Source organism: Typopeltis vanoorti, chromosome 8 (assembly GCF_054136105.1).
Source record: "Typopeltis vanoorti isolate ZY-2024b chromosome 8, IOZ_Tvanoo_1.0, whole genome shotgun sequence".
NCBI classification, from domain to species: Eukaryota; Metazoa; Arthropoda; class Arachnida; order Uropygi; family Thelyphonidae; genus Typopeltis; species Typopeltis vanoorti.
In genome coordinates this window covers 69,874,319-69,887,766 of record NC_143556.1, presented here as the reverse complement: position 1 = coordinate 69,887,766, position 13,448 = coordinate 69,874,319, and the positions used below count along the sequence as shown (strand labels likewise).

The following is a 13,448-nucleotide window of genomic DNA, read 5'->3' as shown; positions in this document are numbered from 1 at the left end:
TGCTACCCTGAACCATCTATGATCTGACCTCATGTTGGATATAAGAACATTAGAATCTGTTCACATTAGTGAACAGCAACAGTCGCAAACACCCTCACTGCATCTGGATGCTGTTTGTGACTGCTGGAACTGGTTCCAGAGTCTATGAACCATAAAATAACTTGCATGCATAAGTCAGGCAGTCTGCCTCTGCCTGACTTTGGCTGGCCTCTAATCTTAAGTTGGTACACCATATGAATTCATTAGTTAAATGATGATAGCCATATCTAAGAATTCTGTTATCATGAAATGTCTTGTTCTCCCTCCAGATGTGAAATGGAAAAACCACTTCAAAAATGCTCATTTTTATGTTGTGGCTTATTTGCATATATACAGCCAACTGCGCCACTCATTTATATAGAGTAGCCAACTCAGCATCACTTTTTTTATATAATGTACCTGGATTTTCATGCTTTTTTTTTTCTTTTTTCCCTGATTTGAAGACATAAAATAAGCTACTTACATTTTCTAGTTTCTAAAGAAAGCGCACAAATTTTATGTTGTTTAGACATAATTCAAGATACTAGAATTGATTCAAGAATTAATTTAAAATACTTGTTTAAAGTATCATAAAATCTAATATCTTAAATTAAGAATCCTTAAAATCTGACCTTATATAGAGTAATATGCCAGAATTGTTACCAACTTCAGGATATCAACCCCCAAGGATCCCCCTAAAGAATATTGGCCAAAAATGCATCTCTTAAATGGCTGAGAAGGTATTTAAGATACAAATTTGTCTTCTTTTTTTTTTTACCAAAAATAATAATGATAATAACAAACATATGAAAAGCTTACTTCTTCCTCATAAACAAAATTTTTCCAGAAACAGACAACTCCTCCATTAGGCACAAACTGGCTTCCCGTTCCATCATTGGCAAATGCAGCTGAAGGTGCAAGACTCACTTGATGCTGAAACACTGCTCTACCTTCTTCAGCTTCAGGAGATGGGCATAAAGTTCCATCCTCTTCAATCTTTGATATTTCTTGTAAACTGGTAGATGATGGAGGTTCAGTCTGGAATTCAACAATAAATGAATGTTAATCAGAACACTGAGCTATTTTTTAATAAATCATACAAGGCTATGAATTTGTAAGTTACAAAACTAGCAATATTTTTTTACAGAAAGTTTTTTCACTTGGTTATAAAGTAAATTATACTTGACAAGAAATATTCTTAATTCTTTATCTGAGTGTAAGCAAACAAAAGTAAGCAAATTGTTCAGTAAGCAAACAAAGTTTGCACAGGAAGTATCTTCATGACTAGGCTACTTATATATATATATTGGAGTTCATATTTACTCGATTAATAATGTTATGAATATTAATATGGTTTAATGACTATAACATAGAGATTAAAAAAGAATAAAGTTTAATCGTGAGACACTACTAGTTTCATTGAAAAAATCAACTTCCTCAGGTGTCCAATGCAGGAATTATATAAAAAAATAACAGAAACATTGTAAAATAACAACAGATCTAATGTAAAAAACAGAAGTACAGTTTAAAAAAGAATAAGATTCTTTTTTAAATTATGTATAGAATTCTCTGTATTGGACACCTGAGGAAGTTGATTTTTTCAACGAAACTAGTAGTGTCACACGATTAAACCTTATTCTTTTTAATCACGGTGTTATAGTCATTTAAACCATATTCATATATAGAGGCTATTGAGACTCCACATCAACTGACTTGGTATCCTATAATGCATAGCATGAATCCTTTTTGATATGCTGTGCAATTATGGGAAGGGATGTGAAGTCAACAGGGAAAGATGATGATGGAAATAAGCATATATATCTCTGTGAGAGGTGGAATTGAGTGTGTATATATATATATATATGAGGTGGTATCAAAAAGTTTTGAGACTAGCTCTGTTTACGAGAAATTACTTTATTTATCTACATTTACACACTATCACCTTCAAAATAGTCCCCTTGCATAGCAGTACAGAGCTCCCAGTGTTCCTGCCACTTTTGGAATATGTCCTGCAAGTCGTCTTTTCGAAGCGTGTCAAGCACCTTCTGCAATTCTTGCTGGATCTCCGCAATGGTGTCAAAATGGCGAACTTTGAGCTGGATCTTCATCTTCAGAAAGAGGGCAAAGTCCGAAGGAGCCAAATCTGGTGAGTAGGGTTGGTGCGGAAGTGAGATCATCTTGTTTCCAGCAAGAAACTCGCGTGTGAGGAGAGCTCAGTGACAGGGTGCATTGTCATTGTAGAGCATCCAGTTTTTTTCATGCCACAGATCCAGTCACTTTCGCCAAATATCCTCTCTCAGATGCCTTAAAACCTGGCAGTAAAACTCGCTATTGATGATATGGCCTCTGGGGGATGAATTCTGGATGCTCAATGCCACGAATGTCAAAAAAGACGATGAGCATGTACTTGGTCGAGTTGCGGACCTGCTTCACCTTTTTTGGTCGTGGATACGATGGGCTCTTCCAAGACTGTTGCTTCATCTCAGGGTCGTACCCGTACACCCAAGTTTTGTCACTAGTAATGATCTTCGACATGAAGGATGGGTCATCCACGGCATGCTGACAGAGTTCTTGGCAGACTTTGACACGGTGTTCCTTCTGATCCTGGGTCAGCAGCCTATGGATGAACTTGGCAGCAACACAGTGCATGTTCAAATCACACATGAGGATTACCTGGACTGTTCTGTATGACACACCGACAATGGCAGCAATGTTGTGGAGTGTTCTCCGGCGATCCTCATGCACAAGTTGCCAAATGGTTTTGACATTTTCGGGGATTGAGCTCGCTGAAGGTCTTCCTGATCTCTCGTCATCTTCCAGTGATGTTCTTCCACTCTTGAAGCGCGTGCCACTCAAAACACCTTGAACGATTCATGTCAAACGTCTCTGTTTCAGATTTGCCCAGTTTCATGCAGAATTTCATGTTCGCTCTTTGTTCTAACTTGCTGTCCATGATGAAATCACAGATGTGGTAGTGCACGTGGTCAGAATAGCACCAGTTGCACAGCTCCCAATGTACACAGGACGATGTCTTTTAGCACACTGACTTATGAAGGTCGGTGCTCCCTGTGACTGTGCATGCAGCCTTGTGCTGCCATTTGTAGACGTGTTACAAAACTAGTCTTGAAACTTTTTGATACCACCTCATATATATAATGTGTCCATTTTCCAAATTACTAGTTCCACACTCTTAGCTTATTCGAGATTAAAAGCAAACTGGTTGCAGAATTCTCCAAGAGAAACAAGAAATACTTTAAATTTCTGCATTATAACAAATTATTATCATTTTATTATTACGTAACACATCCGGGGAGTCCAAAGACTCATCGAGGGAGGGCACCTACTCTACAACTCTTCACCAACACCATCTACCACCATCACCACTAGTATTTTCACAAACATCCATGCCCACAGTGGGATTTGGACCTGCAGCCTTTTGGCTGGAGAGCATATACATTAACCACTTGACCAACCAGGCTAGCAAATCTGGCCTCTTACACCACATTTTTCAGAATGATTTACTAAATTTATTGGAACATACTGAATAAAACAAATTTTGGCATGAAAAATTTAAAGAAACAACAAAAAAAATAAATGTACCCTTAAATTATCGAATGTCAAAAATTACTCTTATTCCACTGCCTTATGTGAAAGGAATATCTGAATGCATTGTGAAGATTTTAAACCCTCAAAACATCATGTAGCATTTTTTTCCATTAGAAAAATCTCCACCTTTCTCTCTTCCCCCAAAAAAACAAGCTTCCTCCACTTAGTTTTCCCGATGTCTACCAGATTCCTTCCTATTGTGACTTGTCTTATTTTGGGACAAGATCTGCTTCTGTCTGCCATGAGGAACAAAAATCTTACATCAAGTACCTTGAGTCTGAAAAATCTGGTGTTAGTATCATGTCTCTAAAAGTTTTAGTTCTCTAAAATAAGACTAAAACCCTGGATAACAGTAATAAATTTAGTTTAATCCTTTATCCAAGTGTAAGCAAACAAAGTTTGTGCCTGAAAATATCTTCAGGACTGGGGTAAGGTAGTGCAACTCCAAGCAAAGATGGACCAAGCTCTCATCACTCCTTGTCTCAGTATCTCCCATAATGCACATCTCCTTGCAGACACTATACTACTATGCATTAAGGGAAGGGCCACTACCCAGACTGGTTTCAACCTTTATTGAGGTCTCGTCAGTGGGAGGCAGACCCAAACAGGGAGATACTAAGGCAGACGCAATAGGAGAGGTCATATTTACCTACAGGAGTTGCCAACAGGTGTACCACCTTATTATTGAATTACTCTGGATTTAGAGAAAGATGTTGGAAGTTTATTTTTCACTTGGTTAGACTATATAATAAATTTAGTTTAATCCTTTATCCAAGTGTAAGAAAACAAAGTTTGTGCCTGAAAATATCTTCAGGACTGGGGTAAGGTAGTGAAACATCAGGCAACTCTGAACAAAGATGGACCAAGCTGTCATCACTCCTTGTCTCAGTATCTCACATGATACAAAGCACATCTCCTTGCGGACATGTATACTGCTATGCATTAAGGGAAGGACCACTACCCAGACCGGTCTAGATAACAGATTTTTTATAGAACATCTTTATAAGGAAACTGGACTTTCTTGTTCAAACTTAAATAGATCTGATGAGTTACATTTATATCCTTTATGGGAGATAGAACTTCTCTTTTGGAGACTTATTCAAAATTACAACTGGACTTCCCTTCAACTTCACTAATAAATATGAAAGAAATAGCAAAGTGTTTGCTTTTGGTAATGATTAAACAAAACAGAACTGTTAACCAAAACACTGCATACTCCTCATCATTCTCCACATCCTGGACTTTTACTAACTAGTTCTCCTTCCAAACATACATATTAGCTCCCATCTTGCCAGCAGTAACCATAACCTTGTCCAAATTTCCTTTTTTTTTTTTTATGGGTCAACCTTCAAACAGATAATCTCAGACATGAAAATTCTTCCTTTTCATGTTCTGATTACTGTTGGCACTTTCCTGATCCAAATACCTGTTCCAAAATAAGTGAAATAATCCTTGCTTAAAGAGGCCCTTAATTCCACATAACACTCCTGATCACTATCCAAGCCTGGGATCTCCAACAAGGTGGCAATGCATTCCAATTCAGCATATATACAGGTAAAAATTCAGCATATCACAAATCAGCTTTCGTGTAAAAAAAAAAAAAAAAAATTAAAAAAGTGTTTTCTGCTCAAATGACCTAAAGATAAGTCTGACATCTTAGCATCAGTCTTCTCCACCTTTTGTGTAAATGACCAAGGGAAATCAACTCACTCTATATCACACACAACTCGCATTTTCTCTCTGATCTTTCACCAGAAGACGAGAATAATCCTCAGTAATCTATATACTAAAAGTCTCTTGGTCCAGATGGTATACATACAATTGTCCTAAAAACTTGTGCTCCAGAATTAACCACCTTACTGGCCATTATGGATCAAATACGCATTCTCATATGCTTCATCCCATGCATAAAAATTTTTAGTTTTATTTTTGGTGCAATAATAATTATAGATTATACTTTTACGAATAAGTTTGACTGGGCAAACAAAACTGAAAAGTTGGTAAATTAACCTGTTGTAGGTGGGATGACTATAACAGTAATAAACATTTTCACACTTAAAATATATTTAATTCAAAATCGATCCAATATATGATTTGGAATAGTAGCAGGATTTTAAGAAAAGTTTTTTTTTTTTTTTTAATCCAGTATCTTTTCTTATTTCTGCCTCTCAGTTGTATTAATTGAGGCTCGGGGCACAGTACTGAGTGCCCGTTGCCTTATTTCCAATCTGAAGTGGAATAATGCAAACAAGCAACTACTACTTGTGACAAAAATAAATAGATACGTAATAAGTATTGCTTGTTTTCATTATTTCTAATTTATTTTATATACAGTATTTAAAAAAAAAAAAAAAAAAAAAAAAATCTACTCTACGTGATAGCTGTACTCTAACAGTTACCAAGACAACTAATTCCTGAACTCAATAATAATAATAACGAGGCTGACCTCTTTCAATTAAAACCCAGTTGGCTGCCTCGGGTTAAAACAAAAAATAAATAAAATAGAAGTACATTATATATGAAGGGTAATCCCATGCATGTACAAAATCGAATGATGAACTTTCCAACTCTGTGAAGACCCGGAAATTAACATACTACATTGACAAAAAGGAAACCTAAAATGCGCAATTGCTTATCTCTGTTGTTTCCGTCTGGTGTGTGTATGTATATCGCAAGATAACGATCTGTAAATACTCGTAATTGCTGCCGTGACAACTAGATGCCGTAATGGTTCTTAGTTTTTTGGATCTTCGGTAAGTAAGTAATCTGATAGTTCATTTGTTGCTTTCCTTCCTGGACCTTTCAGAGGAGAGAGAGAGAGGGATTGTCTACTCGATACTGACATAAGAATTCCTTAATAAGTTACTCGGCGAAGTGATCACGAGTGCGTTATTTCAGAATATAGTGCACATTCAAACAACAAGCTAAATTTCTTGGTACACGTAATTATTAAAAAAAAAATCCCAAGAATGGAGTTACGTAATTTATGGACAAGCTCTTGTCGTGAAAGAAAAAAAGTAAGCGATTGAGGTCTATAGTATCGTTCATTATTTATTTTCAATACAGTATTTTCATTAATAGGAGAAATTAAATACTTTACATCATCTCGGTATGAATTCCGTCGAAAACGTCTTTGCAGTCTGTTGAACAAAGTATTTCGAGACCGTCTATTAAACCGACGACGCCCGCTCCGTTCCATCCCCTCGCTCCGACTGAAAACACATGTCAGAACTTCACGCGAGTCAAAACTTTCGCAAGGTGGCGACAATGACACAGGACGAAACCAAACTTTTCCTTCTCTGAAACTGCTTTACTTTAGTTGCGATTTCTAACTATAAAAATTTCTAATGCATTACAACTTCAGATACTTTCAAAATAATTTTTGACATTATATATATACTGTATTGAAATTTAAATCAATTTTCGTTTGAAAACAAAAAACCATACAAAAATTACACACATATATACATGATACATCTTAAGAATAAATTTTAAATGACTGTAAACCGAGATAAAATATTAAATTTTAATGATACAACTAGTTTCAGGTATCCACTAAAGGTAGAACACAGTAATAAAAAATTGAAGTTACAAAAAACTGAGAATTACAGGCAAAAAATGCAATACATAATTGACACAAAAACGTTGAATTTTTGTATGGTTTTGTTTTCAGACGAATATTGATTTAAATTTCAATACAGTATATATATAATGTCAAAAATTTTTTTGAAAGTATCAGAAGTTGTAATGCATTAGAAAAATACAACGTTTTGGTGTCAATTATGTATTGCATTTTTTGCCTGTAATTCTCAATTTTTTGTAACTTCAGTTTTTTTATTACTGTTCTACCTCTAGTGGATACCTGTAAAAGGCTGAAACTAATATATATATATATATTTAATATATGCCTTTTTTTCTGAAAAGCCGCTTTTCAGAAAAGGTCACAACAGCATTTTTTTTCTCTTCTATGTCTGCCATTTAATGCATGCACGCCTTATTAGCTTACAATCCCGGCTATTCGCATGCATGTTTCAATCTATCACTGGCATATTTCAATAAATGCTATCCTACCAAAAAGTACGGGAAGGAAAACAGGTGCGATGGATTGGTTTGTGTTGCTTTGACTTACGGATTAAGTAACTAAAGCTATGAGCAGTTGCTCAGCGTCAGAGGGGGGGGCCTAGTGATATGATATTTTAATAGTTATCAAAATTGTCACACTTAAAAAAAAAAAAAACAGGCCTGTATAGCACAGTGGAAGTGACGCTTGCGTCCTCTGCGCTTGGCCGCTTGAAGTTAGACCTAGGTTCTAGTCTAGTCGCTGACTGGAGGAACTTTTTCTAAGCCTATCTTCGACCGGTTCCCGAGTTAGTCGATCTCTGGCACAGGCAAGCAAGTTTTTCCTCCCGGAAACTCGGGTTTTTTGTCCCGTAAACTCAAGAAAATCGACCGTACCCACATTATTTCAGACAGTGACATCTTGTTAGGGTTAGGTACCAAGAGATGGCAGCACTTGTTTGCCAGCCTCTTCATCGGCGGCTGCTATAATTAGTGATAGACATGGGCCAGTTATCTCTGATTGGCTACCGGTGGAGATTGAACTGCTCACTCAGTCTCCAAAAGCTAGATAGGGTATAAAGGCATCGCCTACTCCCTATTTGGGAATAAAAGGCGTTAGTTGATTTATATTTTATTTATTTATAAAAAAAATGGCGTAGTTACGAATTTTCTAGGCGCCTGACTATAAGGCTAGTGTGTTATGTGTTCGTCTAGGCAGCTTAAGAAATGAAAAAATCGGAACTTCCGAAAGGAAAAAAAAGACGGCAACCTCCGTATGAGATCGACTAATTCATTACAGCTGAAAGTTCTTCACGTCCTAGATGGGATTCGAATCGAAGGTCATGATTCATATCTAACTAAACAAACTGTCGATGCCATCGGCACTATGGAAACCACTTCACAGTTGACAATGTGCTGAAAAAATAGAATCAGCAACTAATACTAAGCCAAAGATATCATTAGGGAGCTCCGAAATACTAGGTGACACAATCCAACATCCATTAAGAAAGCTGTAGCTGTAATGAGGAAATAATTACCTCATTTCCTTTTTAGGTCCTCGAAAATCTGTGTTTACAGAAATCAACAATCTGAAATGCTACTCTCTATAGTATGTAAGGATTCGAATATCATGAATTTTCACTGAAAAATCTGTAACTCACAAACTTTTAACAACAAGAAATTCACCGACTGGCATGAACCAAAGCAGTTATTACATTAGAAATATATCTTTATGAAACGATGAATCATGCTAGTGGAGTGTTTGGGAAGGAGGTTGCCAAAAATATTAACGTGAGTTTGCTCAACAGTGAAGTTTGAATGTGTGCGATATGATGTGGAGCTGCTCCTCGTGTTTTGGATTACATACATGGTCGTAATGCCCGAAATCATGATTGCTATGACCTACACTGGTGTTCTGGACAATTGCGCATGTTCCAGATGGTACAAGTTAGATGGATGGCACGTATACCTTCCAAAACGATAACGTGTATATTATCACAATCATTGCAAACATGGTTTGTAGAGAATACCTTGAGAGCATTGCTATGGACAGTACAGATACCCCCCCCCCCCACACACACACTCACACCTGACCTGAATCCGATTTTGAATAAACGTAAACAAAATACATACCTGAAGATTTCCTGGATATATTTATTCTGAGTAGGTTTTGACCGCGAATGGAGAGTAACTCAATTCAGTTAAGAAACAGACCTCTACAATTGACAGTCTTCTTGCTGAGATAGAAGTTTTTGAGGAGTGAGGGAGAGGAGAACAATTAAGTACATGAAGGCTGCTATATTTAGTGGTTCTGTTTAAGTTTAGCAGCAGGCAGTTATTTCGTGAAGGAGAAGTTTATTATTATTATTTATATGGGTACCCCATGGAGTCAAAACCCATTGTGGGAGACCCACTCTATTGATTAACACAATACCTACATACATCTCCTTAAACCTATTCAATGTTGGGGCACTTACAACCAAATCTGGCAACCCATTCTATTCATTCACCACTCTCCAAAAAAAGAATCTAGTCCGTACACTCTTACTAACCTCATTCTTAGAGAGCTTCCAAGTGTGATCCCCTTGTTCTCCCCCTACTCCCCAAGTACTGAAAATTTTCTTCTGTCAATCTTATAGTATCCCTTTTGTAACTTATAAGTTTCTATCATATCCCCTCTCCTCTGCCTGTCAGCTAAACTCTGCAACCCACACACACCCTTAATCTATCTGTATAGTGAACATTCCACAGACCTGTCACCAGCTTGTTCACTCATCTCTGAATCTACTCTACAATCTCCCGATCCCGAAGAAACGCAGGTGACCAAATCTATGCACAGTAGTCAACATATGGCTGAATATGAGTAATAGCCTTATAAAGAGGAATAATAACCTCTCCCTATCTTTGTCAATGTGCTCTTCAGCTCAAGTAATCCTCAGAGCTATTTTGCCAACTCTTGCAATATGTCCTCTGAATTTCAAATTTCTATCCGCCATCATCCCCAAATCCCTAGCTTCATAAACTTCCTGTAAACTGGTACCATCAATATGATACGAAGTGTGTAATCTTTATTAAACATTAAATATAAACAAACATATTAAACAAACTTTTAATATGTAGATAGGGAGACAGAATAGACATTGTGAAAGGGTGCATGGTGACCACGGAATGGGAATGATGAACCACGAAGGAGAGAAGGTTGTGGACTTTGCAGTAGCGTTTGATCTGGCAATTGTGAACTCGTTTTTCTACAAGAGGGAAGAACATTTGATAACATTTAGGAGTGGTAACAACAGTCCACAAATTGACTACATTTTGACTAGAAGAAAACATCTTAAGGTTGTGACAAATTGTAAAGTAATTCCAACATATCAAGTGGCACAGCAACACCGACTGCTGTGCGCAGACTTTAAAATAATATCGAAGATAAGAACCTCTGGAAGCCATGGGATGAAGACAATTAAGTGGTTTCGCTTAAAAGAAGAGAGTGTGAGGAATTGTTTTAGGGAAAGGGTGTTAGAGAGGAATTCGGATTGACTGGAAAGTGTACAAGATTGGTGGAAACATAATTCAAAAGTAATCTTGAGCTGTGCAATCGAGGTGCTTGGTGAGACATCTGAAAAGATTAGAGAGCAGAAGGAGGGTTGGTGGTGGAATAATGATGTACAAGTGGCACTGACAGCTAAGAGGAAGACAAAGCAGAAGTGGGATGAGTCAAGAGTGGAAGAGGACAGAGAGAGAGAGAAAGCAAGAATCCAAGAGAGTTGTGGCACAGGCGAAGGCCATGGTATATCAAGATCTGTATGATCAATTAGAAACAAAGGAAGGACAGAGAAAAATTTACCAACTAGCGAAATGTAGAAATAAAGCAGCAAAGGACATCTTACATGTGAGGCAGATCAAAGACGCTGAAGGAAGAATATTATGGAGGGATGTGGACATAAAAAACAGATGGAGAATATACTCTGAGGGAATTTTGAATGAGGAAAATGCAAGAACTCACAGAGAAGATGGGAAGCCTTCTGAGGGGATGGTGCAGAACATCAGTAGAGTAGAAGTGACAGAGGCCATGAAGAGGATGAGGAATAGAAAAGCGGTGCTCTCCCCCCAGACAGGATTCCAGTGGAGGCCTGGAAGGCACTGGGGGAAGAGAGAATTGATCTGCTGTGGGACCTGTTCATGAAAGTTTGCCAACAGGAAAATATACCCAAGGAATGGAGGGAGAGTACTCTTTTCCCCATCTACAAGGGTAAAGGGGATGCACAAGACTGTAAAAATTACAGAGGAATAAAGTTGATGTCCCACACAATGAAAATACTAGGAAGGGTTCTTGATGAAAGATTGAGGAAGGAGGCGGAGATTGCAAAGGAACAATTTGGCTTCGTGCCTGGTAGATCAACAACAGATGCTATCTTTGGGTTACGGCAGATGATGGAAAAGTTTTGAGAGAAACAACGGGAGCTACATCTGGCATTTATTAATCTGGAGAAAGCATACGATAGAGTGCCAAGGCAAGAAGTCTGGAGGTGTCTGAGGGAGAAGAAGGTTCCGGAGAAATATCTCAGGTTGGTGGGGAAGATGTACAGAAATGTGAAGACAAGTGCTCAGATCTGTCTGAGACAGACAGGAAGTTTTCAAGTAACAGTTGGCTTGCATCAACGGTCAGCATTAAGTCCGTTTCTGTTTAATATTGTGATGGAGGTGGTGAGAGAAAATGCGCCTTGGACAATGTTGTATGCAGATGACATCTTGTTATGTGCAGATTCAAGAGAAGAAGCAGGAACTAAACTGGAAAGATGGAGAAAAGTACTGGAAGAGAGAGGTATGAGACTGAGCAGAAGTAAGACAGAGTATATGTGTTGCACAGTGGGCGGCGGCCAGGAGACAAATCTGGAGCTGGAAGGGAATGTCATCAGGAAGGGGAGGGGCTTTAAATACTTAAATTCAACAGTGGAAGAAGATGGAGGAACTGAGAAGGAAGTGGGATGCAGGATACAAGTGGGTTGGAAGAACTGGAGGGAGATAGCTGGAGTGTTATGCGATAAGAGGGTACCGATCAATCTGGAAAGCAAAATTTATAGGACAGTAATGAGTCCAGCTATGACGTATGCTATAGAAACTGTGACCCTGAGGAAAAATAACATCAGCAGGATAGAAGTACAAGAGATGAGAATGCTTAGGTAGATGTGCGGTGCGACCAGAAAGGATCGTCAGAGAAATGACTATGTGAGGGGAACAGTGAAAGTTACGAACTTAGGAGCGAAGATACAGGAGGAAAGGTTGAGATGGTTTGGTCATGTGATGAGGAGGGAGGACGAATATGTGGGAGGAAGGGTCATGCAGATGGATCTGCAAGGAAGGAGGAAGCGTGGGCGGCCAAAGAACAGATGGAGGGAGCTGGTAGAAGAGGACTTGAGGATGAAGAACTTGGATGTGATGACAGCCCAAGACAGGAGGATGTGGAGGTGACTCATCATCAAGAGTGATCCCAATTAAGTGGGAGAAGCTGCAGAATAAGAAGAAGATTAAACAAATGTGGGTTTTATTCACGCAACGTATTTAATGATAGCTAATATCATTATAATTATTCACAGTCTCTGACAGGGCCAAATCTGGATTATTGTGTTCAGATTTGGTCGCCTGGATTTCTTAGAGATGTGGGTGTGAGGATTCTGAGGCAGGTGACCGAGATGGTTTCGGGCCTGTGGAATGTTTCTTAAGAAGAGAGACTGGGGATCTATGGGTAGCAAAAATTGTCAGATAGAAGGAAGACAGGTGACATGGTAGACACATTCAAGCTGCTTGTTCATTGCAAGTCGAGTAAAGTTAGCAAGGTGTCAGGTGTAGATTTTTTGCTATGAGGGTAGTAAATGAGTGGGATGAGTTGCCTCAGGTGGCTGTTAGTTCTTAGTCAGCGAATCCGTTTAAAAAGAGGTATGATTAGCAACTGTATTAATGGGAGTATTAACTTCTTAGCTTCTTCCTCCCATGGAAAAATTGTGGAAATATTGTGGAAGATTGGATTACGCCAGATTGGATCACGCCCTTAGAGAAACAATTAAATATCGCCCCTGATGGATTATAAGACAAAAATATAAGAAATTCTCCAATTGCTATTTTGTTTTTATTACAAGAGAAACAATAATGCAAAAGAATTACATAATAATATTAATTAAATGTTTGCTCTACGGGGATATCGCACAATAAAACTGTTTATAAGCTCTTCTAACTTTAAATTATAAGCTATCTCCGCCTCTATCGATATA

The 13,448-nt window shown here is 38.0% G+C and overlaps 1 protein-coding gene across 1 annotated transcript in view; it reads right to left on the bottom strand.

Moving 5' to 3' along the window:
• LOC150104082 (transient receptor potential cation channel subfamily M member-like 2) overlaps nucleotides 1-6,823 on the bottom strand; it is a 580,140-nt gene extending 573,317 nt beyond the window's left edge. Inside the window, exons 1-2 of the mRNA XM_090396744.1 lie at nucleotides 6,725-6,823; nucleotides 838-1,056 (exon numbers count right to left, since the gene is read on the bottom strand). Coding sequence (XP_090252870.1) covers nucleotides 838-1,056; nucleotides 6,725-6,823 — 318 coding nt within the window. The remainder of the gene's footprint in view (nucleotides 1-837; nucleotides 1,057-6,724) is intronic.
• Between the last annotated feature and the right edge of the window lie 6,625 nt (nucleotides 6,824-13,448).